General features: G+C 32.1%; 1 protein-coding gene across 6 annotated transcripts in view; it reads right to left on the bottom strand.

The window, feature by feature from the left end:
- Positions 1-5763: 5763 nt before the first annotated feature.
- Positions 5764-20033, bottom strand: part of LOC129802470 (liprin-alpha-1) — a 67841-nt gene continuing 53571 nt past the window's right edge. For 4 of the 6 annotated variants that reach the window (XM_055848333.1, XM_055848336.1, XM_055848334.1 and 1 more), the window contains 7 exons: positions 19724-19922; positions 19454-19623; positions 15523-15725; positions 15298-15405; positions 10224-10543; positions 10025-10141; positions 5764-6824 (listed from right to left, as the gene is read on the bottom strand). In XM_055848333.1, the coding sequence (XP_055704308.1) occupies positions 6735-6824; positions 10025-10141; positions 10224-10543; positions 15298-15405; positions 15523-15725; positions 19454-19623; positions 19724-19922 (1207 nt within the window). In that variant the 3' untranslated portion in view covers positions 5764-6734. Of the gene's footprint in view, positions 6825-10024; positions 10142-10223; positions 10544-15297; positions 15406-15522; positions 15726-19453; positions 19624-19723; positions 19926-20033 lie in introns of all 6 variants that reach the window. The other 2 variants (XM_055848335.1, XM_055848337.1) reach the window with 1 other exon arrangement.

The raw sequence follows: 20033 nt of genomic DNA, 5'->3' as shown, positions 1-20033 counted from the left end.
GCAACAGAGTTTTTCCTATCTGAACGAGAAAAGCATTTTTAAAGTTATTTTCCAAAGGCTTTTTTGGCAAGAAAATTCTATTTAACCATTCTGAAAAGGCGAAAATGGCGAATTGGGCGAGATGCATTTGACGAAATCTGCCGAAGAGTTGCCGAGTAAACGTCACTTAAGTGCAAAATAAAAACAAATTAAAGGAAGAAGTGCTAGTGCAAAATAGAGTTTTTTTCATAGTATATATAGTTGATGCCTATAAACGGAGGAATGCAGATTCTCAACGTGTCATCGCAATCTTTTTAGGTCCCATGGGGTATCCGGGGTGTTCAATTGCTTCTGTGTCTCACAAAAAAATGAGCACGATGATCAAGTAGAGAACCAGGCAAAACTTCTCAATCGGGGAGTAATTCAGAGAACATCGATGGTTGATGGGCTAAGGGGAATGAGGTAACGAATCACAGTTCTGTGATTCATGAGTATTATTCCAATAAAACTGCAAATTGTTTGACCCATGCAAAATAAACAACAAGCGGCGACACATGGCAATGAATGACGTTTCTTTTCGCCGTGAGACATCAGGAATTGCTTCGGTTTTTGTTACTTTCTGCCCCATACCTTTTGATACTTTTTACCCCAAGTGGTCATTTTTAAGAAAAAGATTTCTGGAGAGAAGAATATTTGGAAAAAGCTAAAACGGATAGTGGATTCGTACTCAGGGAATCCAAATCATTTAGGAAATATTCGCCAGTGCATCAATTTTGGAAATTAAGTAGGTAAAAATTGATATCTCTTGGAATAAAAATATTTCAAAAACAGGCCTAAAAATTTCAATATTTTTTATTTTCTAAATCCCCTGTTCGAATTCTAAGAAACTTACGACATTGAAAAAGGTTCATGGAAGCTATCTAAGGAAAAAATTTGAAGCCGCTATCTCTTTTATCTTGGAAGATATTGAATTATGAAATTTTCGACTTGTGACTTTTTACCCCAGTCTCCCCTACATTATATTGGAAAAATTGACGAAAATATATTTATTGAAATGAAAAGAATATTTTTTTTACATAAATAATAAATAATTTTAAAGGCTACGGCTAAAGATCACATCGTAAATTTTCTTTCTTCTCAAGAAAATTCTTGTACAATTTATTTAAAAAAAAATGCAGAAATTTCGGTCGGGAGTATGTTTAATACTGCTCTGTAATCCTTCTCTATAGACAGCATACCCTCGCTGTATTTATATATAAAATATATTATGAAAATCGTGATTATAAATTCTATCAAGTTCATAAATAATTTCAGAGAAAATATTCCAAGTCCATTTTGACAGAACGACATCTTGAAGAAAGTGCCGAAAATTTATAAAATTTTCTGTTGAAATTCTGCAGAAAATTCTGCAGAATTTTCATACAACGATCGGATCCACCTTTAGAACAAAATTCTGCAGAATTTTCGGCAGTTACGTTTTCAAATACGACGAATTTCTGCAGAATTCTGCAGAATTTGCCGGGTAGAATGTCAATGGTCAAAACGCTACCAGAACGAACTTGATTTGACGTTTAATTGGTTTCAAACGGTTTTTGCACACCTCTGACTTAAACCCTTGTGTGTTATTTGATTAACGCCTTTCTAGAATTTCCAAAAATTAAATTTACAACTGTAAATTTAAAATGATAAAAAAGGCTTCTTAAAAATAAGCTTTTTGTGGTCCACTAAAATTTAGATTCAATTAGATTTATTGAAAAACACGAATGTCTAAACAAGAAGCGTACTTTACAAGTTATTTTGTCGAATAAAATTAATTGACGAGGTTCTTCCGACAGGTTAAAGGACTCACTCCTCGTTGCAGTTATCCCGAAAGAGACAATATTAAAAAGCACTCGCCAGGGACTAGTTATAAAGGGACTAAATATGATGATAACTATATCTTTCAGAAGAATTTCAGTTCGACAGAATGTAGAAGGAAATAGACGGATTTTGCTGTTTTAGGACAAAATTGTCCTTCCGGTGAGCGTCGGTGAGATGGTTTAATCCAAAATTAAAACACTCAAGGTTCCAGAGCTTTCGACACTATATCGTGTCTTCTTCAGTGGTTCTTGGTTAGTCTATTATCTTGGATATTGTCACTATTTTGTCTGAATTTATACTCATCAGATTGGAGACAACGGTTGGGAGCTATTAAATGCACAAATCACAAAAATTATCACTAACACTTTTTCTGTCTTTTTTCTGCAAAACGGCTTGGTACTCGAATTTCGTCCTGAGACAGCAAAATAGAAGTCTCACCGTCGCGTCGGTTTCATCTACCATAAATTAGGAAATAGACGGAAACACTGAACCTTTCTTGATTTTCACAATTTTATTCTCTACAATAAACAGTAGAGAATAAAATTGTGAAAATCAAGAAAGGTTCAGTGTTTCTGTCTATTTCTTGATGAAAACTATAAATAAAAAGGGACTTAGAGCCTTGATAGACCTAAGGATTAACCGAAAGACGACTTATCGTAATTATATTCGAAATAATGGTAAAACTACATTTCCATCCTTTTCCACTAAGTCGCCCCTCGGCTTAACTCTTTCCGGACCGCAGCATATGTTGCAAGCCAATTTCACCATTTTTCAATCAAAAATATTCAAGCTCAGGAATGAATTGAGGTCCCATAAAAATATCTTAGATTTGGACATCTTTATAGTTTGAAATTATCCACAAGAATCGGGTTTTTATTAGTTCTGAATAATTGAAAAACACTGTTTTTCACAGAATATTCATATGCTGCATTGGGTACTCAGAGTCCCAAAAGAGACGAAAGAGTTAAGTCGTAAGTGTGTATAGGGACATTATCTAAGAGTTTCAAACAACCCCAAGTAAAGGCGCCCCACTTCCTCCTACTGAAAATCACTTTTGCTTTATAAGCCAAGCAAGTAGAGGAAAGTACTCTTCCTTAGGAAAACTTAAAGAAAATTCACATTATTCGAAGGCATGAACGTTCGGAGGGAGAGTACTTTCCCCTATACCTATACTATACTCATCTGTGGTGTTAAAGATGGGTAAGTTTATCTTGTGCACAATGATGATAATCATGTAAAAAATAGTTTTATTGTTAATATCGCTCGTTGGAAATTACAAGGGGCCAAATAAATCTGAGCCATTTTTCAGGAGACAGCATGAAAGATTCAACTTTGTTTTAATAATTATCTCAATTATAAGTTATGTTAATAAAAATAATTTAATTCTTTTCTATTTGTATGAGCATTTTTATAAACATCGAAACATACATATTTTTACCTTTCAAAATATGTTTTTTTATGAGTTAGCTCATTGTCATTCTAAATGATGCGCAAATTTTCATGACATTAGAATGACACGGGATCAACTTGCTTGAGTTAGTCCCTTGTTTCACAAAAATTTGAACAATAAATCTATTTTGTGCCCCTCGACTTCAAACAAAATCGCGGAAGCAATCATAAAGAGTAAAATTTTGAAAAACTTTTCTAATAACGAAATTTATTGACTCATATCATCTGAAATTTTATTAAATTCTCTGTCTGAGTGCATTAAAACCTCAAAATCGCCAAAAAGTGAGTTGGCCCCTTGTAATTTCCAAGGAGCGATATTTTGTTGTGTGCCTACCTGTTGAATATTTTACCCCATTCAAAACCCCAACTTACGCATAATCCAGAAAGACTGCATTAAGAGCAGCAGGAGAAATTAAAAAAAGTTTCAAGATTTTAACGAAATTTTCAATAAGTGTCCTCTACCCAAGAACTGTTCCTTCGCTGATTCCTGAATTACAAGGTCGAAAAATCGATTTTAATATTTACAAGAAGATTTCTTTATCTTCCAAAACACGAAAAAACGAGGAAAAGAGATAATTTCTTGTTTGCTAATTCAGGAAGCCCCCTTAGTTCTCCTAATTCCACGAAACTTGTATAAGAATATATACGATATTTCAGGTCTAGATATCTCACTTGCATACAGGCCTAGTTCTTCTATGGAAGGCATATAAACTGCATAATAATTAAAGTTTAGAAAATTTAGGGTGGTGGTATTAATTATGTCCTGTGTTTACTTATGGCCATATTCCAAAAACCAAACAATATGTGATGTGTTTATCATAACACATCAAATATTTTTAATTTCGAGGGTTTTTTAAAATCATTTTCCAACAATGAAAAGTCTTTTTTGCAGAGAGGCCATAAGTATAGACAGAGGCCGTAAGTAATGCCTCCACCCTACATGATAATGCCCAACGCACAATAACTTTGGTTTTTTAAACATATTTTTTAAAACGTTCTATAATGCCCGAGGCACAATAACTTTTGTTTGTAAACATATTTTCAAAATTTTTTTATGAGAAAGAGCGAGATGACTAGAACAACATTTCATTTACTCTCATAAGAAAATTTTAAAAACAAGTTTACAAACAAAAGTTATTGTGCACTTGGCATAATGCCAAACATTTGACATTTCAATAAGAGTGAATGAAACCGAGATCTAGTTATCTCGCTATCTCTCATAGGGAATTTTGAAAACATGTTTACAAACACAAGTTATTGTGCACTGGACATAAGAGTGAAGAAGACGACTAGATCCAGATATTCTTCACCCTTATTGCATGAAAAACATGTTTTCAAAATAAAAGTTATTGTACCCTAGGCATAATGTGAAAAAAAACGTGTGTACCTACTTGGTATTTTTCAAAATAAATATGAAAAATTAAAGTCGTCTTATTTTTGATTTTTGATATTCTTTTTGAAGAGCAAATTCAAATAAAATCTCCAAAGGTAATGACCAGCGCACAATAACTTTTGTTTGTAAACATGTATTCAAAATTTCCCATGAGAATGAGCGAGATAACTAGATCTAGATCTCACTCACTCTCATTGAAATGTCAAAAACATGTTTACTAAACAAAAATTATTGTGCGTTGGGCATAATGCCCAATGGACAATAACTTTTGTTTTGTAAACATATTTTTAATATGTCAGTGAGAGTGAATGAAATCTAGTCATCTCGCTCACTCTCATAGGAAATTTTGAAAACATGTTTACAAACAAAATTTATTGTGCGCCGGGCATAATAGCACCTGAAAAAAAACATATTTGAATAAATTCAAAATTATTTCTGAATTGTCTCTCAAAATAAAAGTATTGTTATATTTTAAGCTCAATGTCTGATGATTGATGATTGTGTTTGGTAGGTGAATTTATGAATCTCAATATGTGGTTGTATTGTACAAATGTTATTACAATGGGTCACTTGAAAACATTTTAGGAAGTTTGTTTGTTTTTTTTTCTCTTTTTCACAAAATTATACAATCAAAAAGGAAAAATTAAACAATAAAAGTTTTTTATCTACAGTACAATTATAATGAACTTTGCAATATTTTCTTGGTATACTTATGTTATTTATGTTACAATAATATTTAAAATTTTAATACGGTTTTTGCTTCTTCATACATATTAAATGTATAATGCAAGTTTCTAGTGTTTATTTTCTTTTTTTTTCTTTCTTTCTTTACTTCAACTTGTCAATATTTATATTTATATTCATTTTTTCTTTTCTCCTTTAAAGTGCATGAAAGCTTAAGTATTTTTCTCCCATCATTATTACTAATATACCTATTATCTTTTCTATCATCTTTTTGGTTTTATTCAAATTAACAAACTCCTTCGGTCAGCACCAAAAAATTACGTGTTGACTTTTTTTTTATACTCATGATGACTTAACAAATTCCTTAATTTTCTTTTTAGTTAATTACAATTATTCAAGTCAAAGTTGAGTTTTTTTTACTTACTTGTTTTTCTATCAATCACCAATAACAAAATCTATTCAAAATCTAACTATTTAGGTAAAAAGTACAATATCCCCTCCCTATCATGTTCTTTCAACAATTTTTTGCGTTATTTTTTTTCCTTATCTGTCCCCCAAAAAAGTAAAAATATCAGCTTATGATCTTTCTTTTTCTTTTTCCCAAAATGAGATACCGCACATTGTAAACTTTTATATTGCATCTCATTTCATTTCCTTAATTACTTTAAAGTTGTTTTTTTTATACTTTTTCTATTTAATTATTATATTAACCTGTAATTTAGTGGAAGTCAGCACAGTCTCCATAGAAAGCTTTTTCACAAAGAATATTATTTTTGTCATTTTTACTATTTTGTGTACAATTATAAAATGTCAGGAAAAATTTGTTTTCTATATAATTATGAAATGTAACGTATTATTTAATCAGACTTTTATTATGTTCTTGTATCTCATCAACAAATACAAAAAACTTTGAAAATTCTCTTATGATGAAAAAGCCTTTTATATTAATCTGAAATGACCCACATGTATATTTTTTTTATAAATTATTCTTTTTTTAAATTTTTTTTGTTGTTAATTTATGTTTTCTTTTATGCGAAATGACTTTCAATTTTTATTAGCCTATTATCTATAGTAGTTATTTTGGAAAATATCTATAAATATTTCCCATCTTTTCCACTTTTGGTTTTTCTTTCCTTTTTCAATTGTTTTTTTCGCATTTATACTTACAATAAAATTATTCTCTTTTTGCCTTTTAGTTTACTATAAACAAAAAAATGTTCAAAATATTTGACTTTACATGTAAGTTACATTTAAATTGGTAGAAAAAAAAACATGTGTATGTATAATGAACAAAGAAATATAGGTAGAATCCCGATAAATTAAATACTCCTTTTCATTCATCACTAAGACTAGAAAGACTGACGTTGGATCAGGATTTATTGAGTTGTTCAGTCTCGGGCCTTCTCTCCGTCGACATTTGCAATAAATTATTGAATTCCATTTCTAACGTTTGACGAGCCTATACAAAACGCACATTTTAATATAAAACCAACCTTTTAGGGTGGTATAACCACTTTTCGCCACTTTCAAAGTTTAAAAATTAGGAATCACCTTTTACTATTAAGCGATACTTTCTATAACATTGGGTGTCTTTGTTTTTCGCAGGGTGACTTTGACCCCTCCTGTTCGTAAACTTTCTTTTAAGGAGTTACATGGGTCTCTCAGATCAAAAAATCATTTTTTAATTTTTTTTTTTATTTCATAGTATAACATTTTAAAAGTATTTTCTGAAAATTTCAAGTCAATCGGAGTAAGTAAAACTCTCGGAGTATAACTAAAATTTCTCAAAAAATGACCTAAGAAAGCAACTTTTGAAAAATCATATAAACTAAACTAAACTAAATATTAATGTACTCTCTTCAGCACACAATAGACTCCACTTAGGACTACATTTTTGCCATAGAAGACATTCAGCTTCGATACCTCTAAATGCCTTATTTTTTTGATTTAGGAATGGTTCCGAAAATCAGCTACCAACGGTCTAATTTTCAAAATTTTTCAAAAAGAATTTTTTTTTAATTTTGTTCTAAATTTACTCTTTCATATCCCAAAAGTTGGAATTTCTAAAATATTTTCGACAAAATAAATTATTATTAGAAAAATGCCTATTTTTTTACCCGGGAGACCGATGTAACCCCTTAATGCTAATGTTTGAGAATAGTTCTCACCGATAAGACATGATAGATATGATCGGTAAAGACCATCCTTAAGATCTAGAAGTAAAGAAAAGCTTACAAACAGGATCTACGGTAAACTTCTTTTTAATTCATTAAAGGGTAAAATGTACATCAAATCACAATTTCTGAAAATTAACCCTTTAACGATGAGACAGTTTTCGCTGACCGACAATCAGTAATAAAAATGACACCGATAAACAAAATCAGTAAAAGGTCTTACATCTGGCCTTAGAAAATTACTGTAGGGGAAAGGTTCATAATTTTGGACAGTTTCTAAATTTGAACACTTTGAGGGTAAAATTGAACACTAAAAATAGATTGATTAAAATTATGGATTTTTATTTTAATATTTGATGAATAATTAATTATATCTAAACATTTATTCTTTTTAGAAGATTTTAACACTAAAAACGTTAAATTTTGAATATGATTTGAGTTAAAATTGCTTTGTTGAAAATTCAGTGTGAGCAATTGCTTACGAGAAATATGACAGAACTTCGTGTTTTCAAGATAATTTAATCAGCTTTTATTTTGGTGATAATGTTGTTAAAAATATTATTTTTGACTGAGGAATTGCAAAAAGATCGTGAGCATGAGAAAATTAAAAGTTGACAAACATCTTAAAGATCTGAAACATCCAAATGCAAATTATGCTGAAGTCGCGAGATTAACCGGGAAGTGTTCCGCTCCACTGTCCGGAAGATTATAATTCGGTTCAAGGAACTCAAGACTGTTGCTCAGAAGCCAAAAGGAAGTGGCTGAAAGCCAGAGATTTAGGACAAGATGATAAGAAGAGAAAATGCTAGAGTTTTTCGAGAAGCAACTCAATCTTTCCGTGCGAAATGTTGGCAAAACGATGGATATTCCTTAAGGTATATCCATCGTAATTGGAGGTAATTTGAGCTTCGTTCATAAAATCAAGAACAGGAATGGTTTGATAACCTACAAAGCTTCAGTTGCTCCCCGTCGGATCGACTATCGACAAACACCGTCAAAATGCTTTTAAAAAAATGGTCGCGGAAACTCAACGATCATCATCTCAAAAAATTCCTAGGCTCTGGGAAAGCTGTTCAACCCCTGGGGAATTCTTCTGGAGAATTTTGTCGACAAAGCTCAGAAAGAAGGGTCAGACAGCTGAAAACTTGCCGGATTTCGAGAGGAAGTGGAAGAAATCCGACGCGGATACGGGCTTGTCAAGTCTCTAATGACGGGAATTAAAAAGAAGGTGCAAGAATTCGGCGAGAAGCCATTACATTAAAAAAAAAACAAAAACCGTGAAAAATCTTAATAAAGTATCTTTCCAAAAATATATTTGTTTTTGTTATATATATACTGTGGTTTATATCTGAGACCATTTTTCCAATAGGAAATCTTTTCGTGCACACGCTTTAGTAGCTCATGCCGCGGTCTTGAATTAAAACAGTAAAATATTGAAAATTTGAGATAGGTTGGAATAAATAGTAATCTTTAATTTTACCATTGCATGTCAAGCTTAAGGCCAAGTGAAAAGTTTGTGGATCACCGAGAAAAAACGGGGGTGCGATTAACTTGTTTTCCTCATAACTTTAACACTTTTTAGGTGTAAAAATATATTAATACTTGTTAATGTAAATTTTACACGTTTTTAAGGATAAAATTAACATGAAAAAGGGTAACTTTAACTCATATTTAATACAACTAAAAAGTGTAATATTTACACCGATTTCGGATCAATACTACAGGGTAAAATAAACATTTCCGGAATGTTATTTTGACTTTTTAAGATTTCTCTCAGTGATTGGACATGGAAACAGCAATAAACATAATGATTCCAAAAATAATTTAATTTTTCATTATAATTTCCCTTGTCCTCAATGCACTTGGATCAAAAACCCTCCAATAATTTTATTCCAAAGCAAAAATGTATTTCTAAAAGGATTGCACAATATGCATCTGCAGCTGAAATATCTTCATTAATCGACAAAAATAATTTCGCTGGAAAATTTGTTTTTAAACAAATATAAAATTTGAAGAATTAAAAAAAAATGTTAATGCATAAAAGCCATATTGATTTCCATAACCTTGTGAATATCTTCTGATTGACTTAAAAATTTACGCTAAGACGGTGATGGACGAAATGAAATATAAAACCAATTATTGTAATAATTTAATAAATAAAATTTTTTACACAAGATTTTTTAAACCCGAAATATTTGTTACATATAACGAAAACTAAAGGCAAATAATACATATTAAAGGCAACTTAAACTTTTTTAGTGTACCAACATTACCTAATTAATGTTTACTCAGCATAAATATCAATTTTAAATTTATCTTTTTATTACTAATTAAAATAAAAGTTTAAATATTGAAATATTCAATTTTAAATTTATTATTTTGTTGGAAGTGGCGGAAAGTGGTTCACTGGCGAAAAGTGGCGAACCCATCGTAACTCTACTACCCTCAGAAATACTTAAAAAAATAGAAATTAAACTGTACTTACTTGGGTATTTTGTGTAGGTATTTGTAGAGCTAAAGCCATCGCATTGGCATCGAAACTCTCATCAAGGGCAATAAGAGCTCCATGAACACCTGATTCTAACAAATTATTGCCATATTCCTTAAGAAGAAAATTTTAAAGAAAAAAAATCAATATGGATAGTCTTTTAAAATCTCAATCTCACAAATCCTAAACAGCTCACCTTTAATCCAATAGTTGATACCCAGCGGATAATTTTATCATTGCTCCACACAAGAACATCCGACATGGAATTTTCAGATGCTTTCCGCCTATCTTCCAGGGCATTTCGGTCATAATTAAGCCTCTTGAGGCACGAAATACCATATTGAAGACTTGTTCGGTGAAAACTATCAACCATCTTCAACTGACCACGCAAATCCTTCTTCGTTAAATGATCCAACATTCGCGCATCAACGAGACACTCCATAAATGTCGTACGATACTGTGGCAGACCCAGACTTGGTAACCAATAGTTTCCAATCCATTCATGATTCATATCACCTGAGCCAAATCACAAAATATTTTTTTTTTAATTATACATAAATATATTTACAGTAAAGTATAAAATTAAAAAGCAAATTTGCTGAAAGTCCAAATAAATCCCATAATCTTCCAAAGAAATATTTCACCGACCCACGATAAAATTTGAAACAAAAAGAAAATCATTTGAATGCAAATTGAGGATTTCTTATGGGTATCTCCCCATACACTATCGACTTTATTTGCTTCTGTATATTCGTATGCTTTAGTGGTGAATTTATTGCAAAGACAATTGTGTCGTAAAGAGCCATTTAATGTTAAATGTCCAATACAATGTTTTAAGCGCAGTTAAATTGGCTTCAAGATGTTTACATTAAAGGAGAAAAAGGGAAGAAGTCAGTTGCAACAATTCCATAGCATAATATCGCAAAGAAAGTTACGGTTATAGTTTAGCTTTTCTCTTAAGTAATTTACAAATGGAGCTTGTTAGATAAATTGTAAATAATACGCAAACAGTCCAACTTGTTATATTCTAAATTGAACGTATTTTTTATAGCTCTGAAATATTTGAATATATTCCGTTTATAAGCTTTCTTCAAACTCGAAATTGTGTCAAAAATCTCCATAGAAATTGCTTAACGCAAAAATGCGGATATACACAAGTTATTTGTTTATATTTCAGTTTTCTCGAGTTGCAATTCTTCGATGTAAACAAAATAATAATACACAAAATGAACTTTCCAGCTTCAAGTGATCATATTAGGAGACATACTTAAAAATCTCACCCATTTAGCATAATATCAAAAATCTTAAATTTCACAAGAAATATGCTTCAAGATTATGAACAGTATTTAATTTATCAGTAAATAATTTCGAATAAAAACCGCAAAAGTTAAATTTGGTTGAACTCTATACAGAAAAAAATATTTTGTAAAAATGTTCGTAAATGTTTGTGAATTCCTGTGGGGGACTTACGAAATATTCGTAAATTGTATAACCCACAAACAAGTTTGTAAAAGTTTGTACTTTTTTCACAAATATTGTTCGTAACATGATGACTTGACGAACCTTTTTTGGACTTTTACAAACATTTGTTCGTAAATGTTCGTAAACACATAAAAAATGTTCGTAAAATTTTGTCATTTGTTCGTAAATTTGTGTTTGCCTGACGAATATTTAAACGAACATTTACGAACAAATGACAAAATTTTACCAACATTTTTTGTGTGTTTACGAACATTTACAAACAAATGTTTGTAAAAGTACAAAAAATGTTCGTCAAGTCATCATGTTACAAACAATATTTGTGAAAAAAATACAAACTTATTTGTGGGTTATACAATTTACGAACATTTTGTAAGTCCCCCACAGGAATTCACAAACATTTACGGACATTTTTTACAAAATATTTTTTTCTGTATTCACAGAAAAAACAATATTTCACAAAATTGTTCGTAAATGTTTGTGACCTCCTACTGGGGGACTTACGAATTGCTCGTAAATCGTATAACTCACAAAAAGTTCGTAAAAGTTTGTAACTTCTTTCATAAACATTGTCAGTAACTTGAGCACTGGACGAGCATTTTTGTTCCTTTACAAACATTTCTTCGTACATTTTTGTTTGTCTGACAAAACTTTACGAATAAATGACAAAATTTTACGAACATTTACGAAACAACAATTTTACGAAAATATTGGTAAAAAAACAAAGATATGCTCTTTAAGTGATCATGTTAAGAACAATGTTTGTGAGAAAGTGACAACTTTTACGAACTTTTTTTTGTAGGTTATCACGTTTTCACGAGGCTGAACCTCGATGAACGATATCAGCTGGACTTTCAGAAAATTCCGATACATTCTTCTATGTTTTTTTTATGAAGTTCAAATTTTGAGTATTTTGCTGTACTAAGAAAACGCTGCCCGGATTTTTACATTCTCATCGTCAAAATTCCTTTTCATAAATGATTGACTTTTACACCGCTTATACTGTCAATATTTTACTATGTTGGTAATTAAATTAATTTTAAAAAGAAAAGTTCATATTGACTTGTAGAAGTGGTAGGACTTACAAGGGAGGTTCTCGGACTCATTATCGAGTTCATTAATGAAACTTTGCATATTACCTAATTTGGGCATGCCAAATTCAATGGTGATAGTAAAAAATTTCGATAGGCATCGATAATAATAATGGAAAAGAGAAGGGAACTGATTGTGTACAAGTATCTAAAAAGTCCTGGAATCCATTATGCAGACCTTGAAAAACTCACAAATACCTCACGCCAAACCGTCCGGAGGGTGATTCTTCAATTCCTCGACAGTAATACCACCGCCCAGAATCCTGGATGTGGAAATAAATCGGGGTATTGGAGATCGAGATTTGGAGAAAAAGGTGAACAAAAGGTGAATATTATGTAGACTTCATTTTAAAGCATTATTCTTGGGAACAATCTTATCGTGGACACGCTTTATCTTTCCAGAAAGTCTGAATGTCTGGGAACAGGCTTATCGAGTATTCTTGTGTGGCTTGCTGAGTGATAATCAACCTTTTAATTTCCAGTTGAGGAATTTATGAAAAAGTTTTACTGGCGACAAGCTTAACGTGATCTTCAGGGCAGCGGTTATCCTTAGGGTTTCTGTTATCGCAAGACAGGCCATTCTTTGGAGCCACTGTGGTGTCCGTGCCGAGTTATTAAATTCGACTCTTGGCAACCATATCACAGGTTCATAAGATATCCTTAGGGTCTCTGTTATCGCAAGACAGACCATTCTTTGGAGCCACTGTGGTGTCCGTGCCGAGTTATTAAATTCGACTCTTGGCAACCATATCACAGGTCCATAAGATATTACCGGTTTAACTATGGCTTTGTATATCCATAACATGATTTTCGGCAAAGACCCCATGTCTTGCCGAAAAGCCATCAACATCTGAATAGATAACCTCTCCAGGACATTTTGTAGTAGTACTGTTGTGCCTAGAAGAGTTTGAGGGAGAAAGCCCGTCTTAACTCTTCTAAGCGAAAGGTAACAATCAATGTTCAGTTGGAGTAGTGACTCTGAGGGGTGCTATAATGGCTAACTTCAGAGAATAATACAGTAGACTCTCGCTAATTCGGCTCTTTTAAGATAGGGCTACTTTTTAATTCGGACGGCAGTTAAAATCGAACAACAATTCTGCTTGTTGACATTTTTCAAGTTTAAATATGATTATATCGAATGAAGCAAATATCCTTAAATTTGCCAAGGTTTGTCTTAGTTTTGATGTGATTTTGTATTATTAAGGGATTTTCATGAAATTTACAATATAATGAGTATGTAAACCATGTAAACTCAATATGTGTATGCAGATGAACAAAAAATCGTTGCGTTTCAAAAAATTTGTTCCCGAATTTCTCTCTAATTCGGGTGACATTTTGGTCCCAAATGCCGGAATTTGAGAGAGTCTACTGTATATCCACGATAGATGAAGTGGAGAGCGTCCGATGGACTATCCCGAAGGAGCATGCGAATCGATTCGTGGCTACCCGGGAATGGGCAATGGGGGCTCCACTCCGGGAGGCTGGTGATAGAGGACAACTCAGCATGGTCCGGTTTGGGTTAGTAGCATATTTTGCTACAATTTGATCAAGTAAAATTACCAAGGTATTTAACTTTCTTGAAAAGGACAAGTTCCTGTCCAAATAACTTGGGTGCTCTGAATCCTTCCAGTTTCGTTTTTCTCGTGAAAATGGTTAGTGCGGTCTTGCCTAAGGTTAACTGGCAGACCGCAAGATCTATACCACCTTCACTGAGAAAAAAAGAGGGTGCGATTAACTTTTTTTCCTCGTAAATTTAACACTTTTTAGGTGTAAAAATATATCAACATTTTTTAATGTTAATTTTACACCATTTTCAGTGTAAAATTAACATGAAAAAGGGTAACTTTAACCCCTAATACACCTAAAAAGGGTAATATTTCAACCGATTTCGGATCAATAATGCAGGGTAAAATTAGCATTTCCGGAATGTTATTTTAAAATAACATTCCGGAAATGTTTATTTTACCCTGCAGTATTGATCCGAAATCGGTGTAAATATTATGCTTTTAAGGTGTATTAGGGGTTAAAGTTACCATTTTCCATGTTAATTTTACCCTTAAAAAAGTGTAAAATTAACATTAAAAAATGTTAATATATTTTTACACCTAAAAAGTGTTAAAGTTACGAGGAAAAAAAAGTTATTCGCACCCCCGTTTTTTCTCAGTGAACGATATACAATGCGTTTTGCATAAGATCACACAGAGTAGAAAAACTCTACCTCGTAATATGCTATTTTGATCAGGAAAATATTAAAATTTGATAGGTCATGATAAAATATTAATCAGAAATTGTTTTGAAAACCTTTTCCTGCACCATCAAGATGCTTCAGAACTTCTTGGTTATCTTTTTTGTAGGAATATTTCGCTGTTTTACAACGTAAAAATGCAATTTTTTTCTGAATTATTTACTGACAAAGTTTACTTCTAATACTAATAATAATTATCATACCAAAACATTAATCAAAACTATTCAGTTACACAAAAAAACTCATTAATTTAAGATATTTACAGCTGCCAGTATTTCAATATGCATTCTTGAATTCTAATATTTATCTTTAATTCAAAATATTAGCATTTGGTAAATAATAACTTTTCAATATTCTGTGAAATTGTGTCCCTTCAATGATATTACGTATCAATTTTTTGTTGTTGTCCATAAAAGGTGTAAAAAGTAAAGAAATTTGTCACGGTCAATACTCACCAAAGGCCAATGTTGTGCGTGTTGTTTGCGGTGCTGACGGTGATGTTAGTGAGACCATCTCTTGAATTGCAAGTCGCAATTTTAGCCTATGAAGTGGATTGCTGATGCCTTCAAGTGGAGAATACACACATTGTACAATTTCATTAGACATTTTATATACAAGTTCCCCAACAAACATCTTATTTTCTTTCACCATTTTCATGGTGGTTTTTGGATGATAAATACCTATTTCCCTCTGGATTTCCGTGTCACTCAGTGCACTCATGATGGCGCCTGATTTCACATTTGCCCGACATGCGGCCACATACCATGCTGGCATACCAACCCACAGTTCCAGCCATGCCACAATTGTTGGTCCATTCCACAAAGCAAACGGTGTTCCAGCCTTCATTGCCTCTCCCAGAAGATCGTGACGATAGTCATGTTCTCTGCAATAAGCACACAAATTGCTCACTTATCACCAATATTCTCATCCGGATGAAAAAAGTCTTTTATTTTTATTTTATTTTACTTTTTCCTTTGGCAACAAAAAAAATGTGAGAAAATTTACTGAGAAAATCAAAATAAATTGTTTATATTGCAGAAATCAGAATAATTTCAGTTTGTTTTGGCTTTCAGCTGCAATATCACCCAGTTTCCTTCCAATGTTATTGAGGAAAAACTCTATGCGAACAGTCATAAAAATCACTTGGAGATTGAAAAGATATTTGAGAAAATGGAAAAATCAATGGAGTTCTCTATTCCACAGCCGTTGACATCTCAAACATCATAAAATTTTATATTATACTACTATATGCGTGAAAAATGTGACACAAGACAGGATTACATGTTTACAAATTCTGCACAGCATTTGTTATTATAACGCTCCTTTTGCATCACAGAGACCTAACTGACTTTGGACAAATTTTCAGCAGATAGGGCAAATTAAGCTAATTCAAAACCTGCTCTAAATGGAATTTTTTCGCTACTCCAAATGGAAACGTCATTGTTTTCACGATAAATACATTAGTAAATTATTATATTTATATATTTTCTATACCACAGTTTCATTATTTAGTTAATTTTGCTCCAAATAAAGCGAAAATACATTCATATTCACAAATTTTAATTTGTTAATGTCTCAGAAAAATTAAAAGTGTACCTTTTCACCATCGAATTTTTCATAGATCGATCATGTTTTCCAATGAAAAACACAATAAGGTGACTGTTGTTCATTCGTTTTGTTTAACATTTATGTCATATTTCTGGCTAATTTTAGTTAAATTAAGTGCTAATCTTTATTGCAAACGCTTCAATAGAAAACCCCGAAAATATGTTTTTTTGGAAAGATTTTCTTATTGTTTTAGATGGGAAAGGAGAAAAGGCCACGAATAAGTACAAATCCTGCACTCAGGAGCAACTCTACAAGATTTTGAAAGCCTTTCGTCGCGGTTTCACTTACACTGTTTGTCTCCAATTAGAAACTTTCCCTTGTTTACATTTGGATTAATTTGTTTCCAATAGAAGCATTTTACGCTCGCGTATTTTTCTTGTATTTAAGAAGTTTTCAAATTATATCTAAAAAAATTTCACTAAACAGTAACATTCTAGAAAAGTCAAGGAGCAAATTTATGTAATTCTCTTCAGAAAAAAATATGAACTTAATGTGTTGAATCTTCTGTCAAAGTTAAAGCGTCTGGAAATGGTTTTGAATTAGGACATTTATCCTAATAATCTACGGTTTCCGACATCTAGGTAAGGAAATATTCAATTTTTCTAGAATTTTCCTACTTCAAATGGCTCTCTTAATAAACTTGTCATTCTGAGATAGCACAGGTAGCACATTATGGAATAGAACCGTCAAAATGTAAGATTGAATTCTTTGCAGTCTATTATCTCTACTAAGCCAGAAGCAATAATTTTTTTATTCTGTTTATTTGAGCATTAGGATAAAATGGGGCAATTTGGAACAATTTACAATTTGGAATACAGTAAACTCTCGCTCAATCGGCTCTTTTTAAATCGGCTGCAAAATTTTATTGACAATTTTCACGTTTGATTTTAAAGCAAATTTGTTCAAATTCGCTGTAGTTCCTCTTTTTTTATCGTGATTCTTTATATTTGAGCGTTTTTTTGTGGAATTTACAATGATTTTGATGCCCAAATCTCTCGATAATTTGGATGACATTTTGCCCCTTATGCCCGATTGAGAGAGAGTCTACTGTACTTGGAATTTCGTCATCCTTGCTATTTCGCATGGCCACAGAGAAAAGAAAGTTAAAAATGAAAGTTAAAGTTAAAATGATGCGTAATTTCATTCTCTATAACCCTTGTGAACATATCAAGAACCTACGATGAAAATAAAGTATATTTAAAAAAAACAATTGAAAAAGTGCCCCCAAAATTGTGCCTTTCTCTATGTTTTTTCGATCTTCTTATAATTCTCCCACTTAAATAGAAGATTTTATGCGCCAATTACTATGCGTAAAAGTGACTGAATTTAATATTCTTTCATTTCCTTTTAGTTTGAATTTTCTATCTTAATTCGTTTATTCACAATAATTTATTGAAAATAAAATGCATTAAAATCTATATCTATATATTTGCGGAAAAATACTGGTGTCTTTGTTTAGCCTACTGAGAAGCATTCTCTTTTTCACTCTCGCTTACACATGTCATATAAAAACAGGAGAAATGAAAAAAAAAGATGCGTACAGACCAAGAAATAGATGAGTAGGGTAAAGTGGTATAAGTTGGACAGTGGTACAAGTTGGACAATGGTACAATTTGGACAGGGCTTTTTGTCTTGATAAATTTAGTACTTCATTTTTATTTGTATATTTTTAATGCTTTAATTTTATAATTTGGTTCCTTGTGCTTTAAAACAAATTTTGTACTGTATTTATCAAGAAAAAAGCCATGTCCAACTTGTACCGGCGAATTGTCCAACTTGTAAAACTAATTCCAAATTATACACTTTACCCTAGCTGTTCAGCACGTCTTTGCTTATATCATCGTAAAATACCGAGTTAGTGGCGAAAAGCTCATGTGGTGGTAATCCCAAAGCCCGGAAAAGAGGTCAACGATACGAAGAGCCACCGCCAGGTTTATCTTTTGTGTCATTTCTTCAAAATGTTTTAAAGTAGGGTAAGTGTGCCAAATTTTGGCATAGTTGCATGCAAGCGCCAAAGCACCAAGATTGAAATGTAATACTTTTAACACAAATTGAACTTTTTATTCCTTCTTCTTAACGAGTGTTGCTTGAAGCCTTGTAGACACTTTATCATCTCTATTTTCTCTAAAATCATTCTTAATACAATTAAAAATGAATAAAAATGTAGACATAGCATTGGCGGCCTATTCCGACCACCTTCATTCTCATAGATTCTTGCCCTTTCGAAATTCTTCCAATGCGTTTTTAGATCATCTTGCACGCCAAATCGATATTTTTTGCATTGTATAATCTCTAGAATATGCAAAAACTAAAAATTCATGGAAATTTGAGGAACAAAAAATGTGGCCGGAATTGTAAGCTGGCCGGAGTTTGGTACACTTACCCTATGCTATTGAAATTGTCTATTCAAGACAATTAAAATGATTAAAAAAAATTCGAAATTTGGATTTGTCTTCAACAGGTCCACTCCATTTTGGTCGGTCTCAAACATTGATAACGCTAATAATTGTGAGTATAATTCGTATACTATAATTCGTATACGTATTCGTAGTATAATCGTGTCTCCGTGTGCCCAGTTCAGGGAGTCGCAATTTTCGCAATTCTTTCTTTGTGCAAGGTGTCATTCTTTGGAATTCCCTTCCTAGGGAGCGAAAGAGGGGGCTTATCTTGAATCATGTGGCTTCCACTCATTCCTCAAGTCCAACATTACAATCATAATGTTTAGGGCTAACTTTTGTATAGAGGACATACTGTCCTATTTATTCTAAATAAATTGAATTGAATTGAATATAATAATGGGAAAATGAATTGCAATTTAAGAGATTGTTTTGACGTTGAAAATCAATAATTCGACTGTACTGGCCCATTTAGAAAATATTAGATTTGGAAAAGAAAGAAAAAATATGCCAAGAAATTAATTAATTAATATTTCGAAAATTGCAAAAATTTACTTGTGCCCCTGTAATTTTACATGAGCGATATATTTGATAATGTTTTTCTTACTTTTTCTTCTGTCTCCCATAATCCACTGTTGAAGATTTTCCAACAATTTTTCCTCCAGATATGCTCATTACATCATAGTTGGAATCAATGTCACTCATAGCTACAGATAATCCACTCATAGACATCATACTGGTAGAACCATCAGGCATTGCATCTTTTACACCTTTCACCTAAACGACAAGGAAAATAGAGTAAACAAAATATAAAATAAAACAATCCTCTCCAACTTCATCAGAAAAGAAAAATAAATATGAGAGAGAGAAATTGTACCTTTTCCTTCTTGCTGAAAAATCGTCCAAGGCTCGATTTGATGCCTTTCTTTTTCTGTGCTGCCGCCACAGCGTCTCTTGAGCTCGATGTTGGTGTTTGCAGCATACTCATGGAGCCCATCGTGCTAAAGTGTCTCAAAGATTCTTGACTTCCATGCCTCGAACTGAGTGGTGAGGGACCAAAATTTGACGTTCCCACTCTACTGATTTTTTTTTAATAAATCAACAAACGAAAGAAAAAAGGACGGGAAATTTGGTTTAATTTACTTTGTCAATATTTTCAACAAAACACTGTTGTATAATTGACCAAT

This window comes from Phlebotomus papatasi, chromosome 2 (genome assembly GCF_024763615.1).
Source record: "Phlebotomus papatasi isolate M1 chromosome 2, Ppap_2.1, whole genome shotgun sequence".
Lineage (NCBI taxonomy): Eukaryota > Metazoa > Arthropoda > Insecta > Diptera > Psychodidae > Phlebotomus > Phlebotomus papatasi.
The sequence above is the reverse complement of the archived record's forward strand: the minus strand, read 5'-3'. Positions and strand labels throughout refer to the sequence as shown.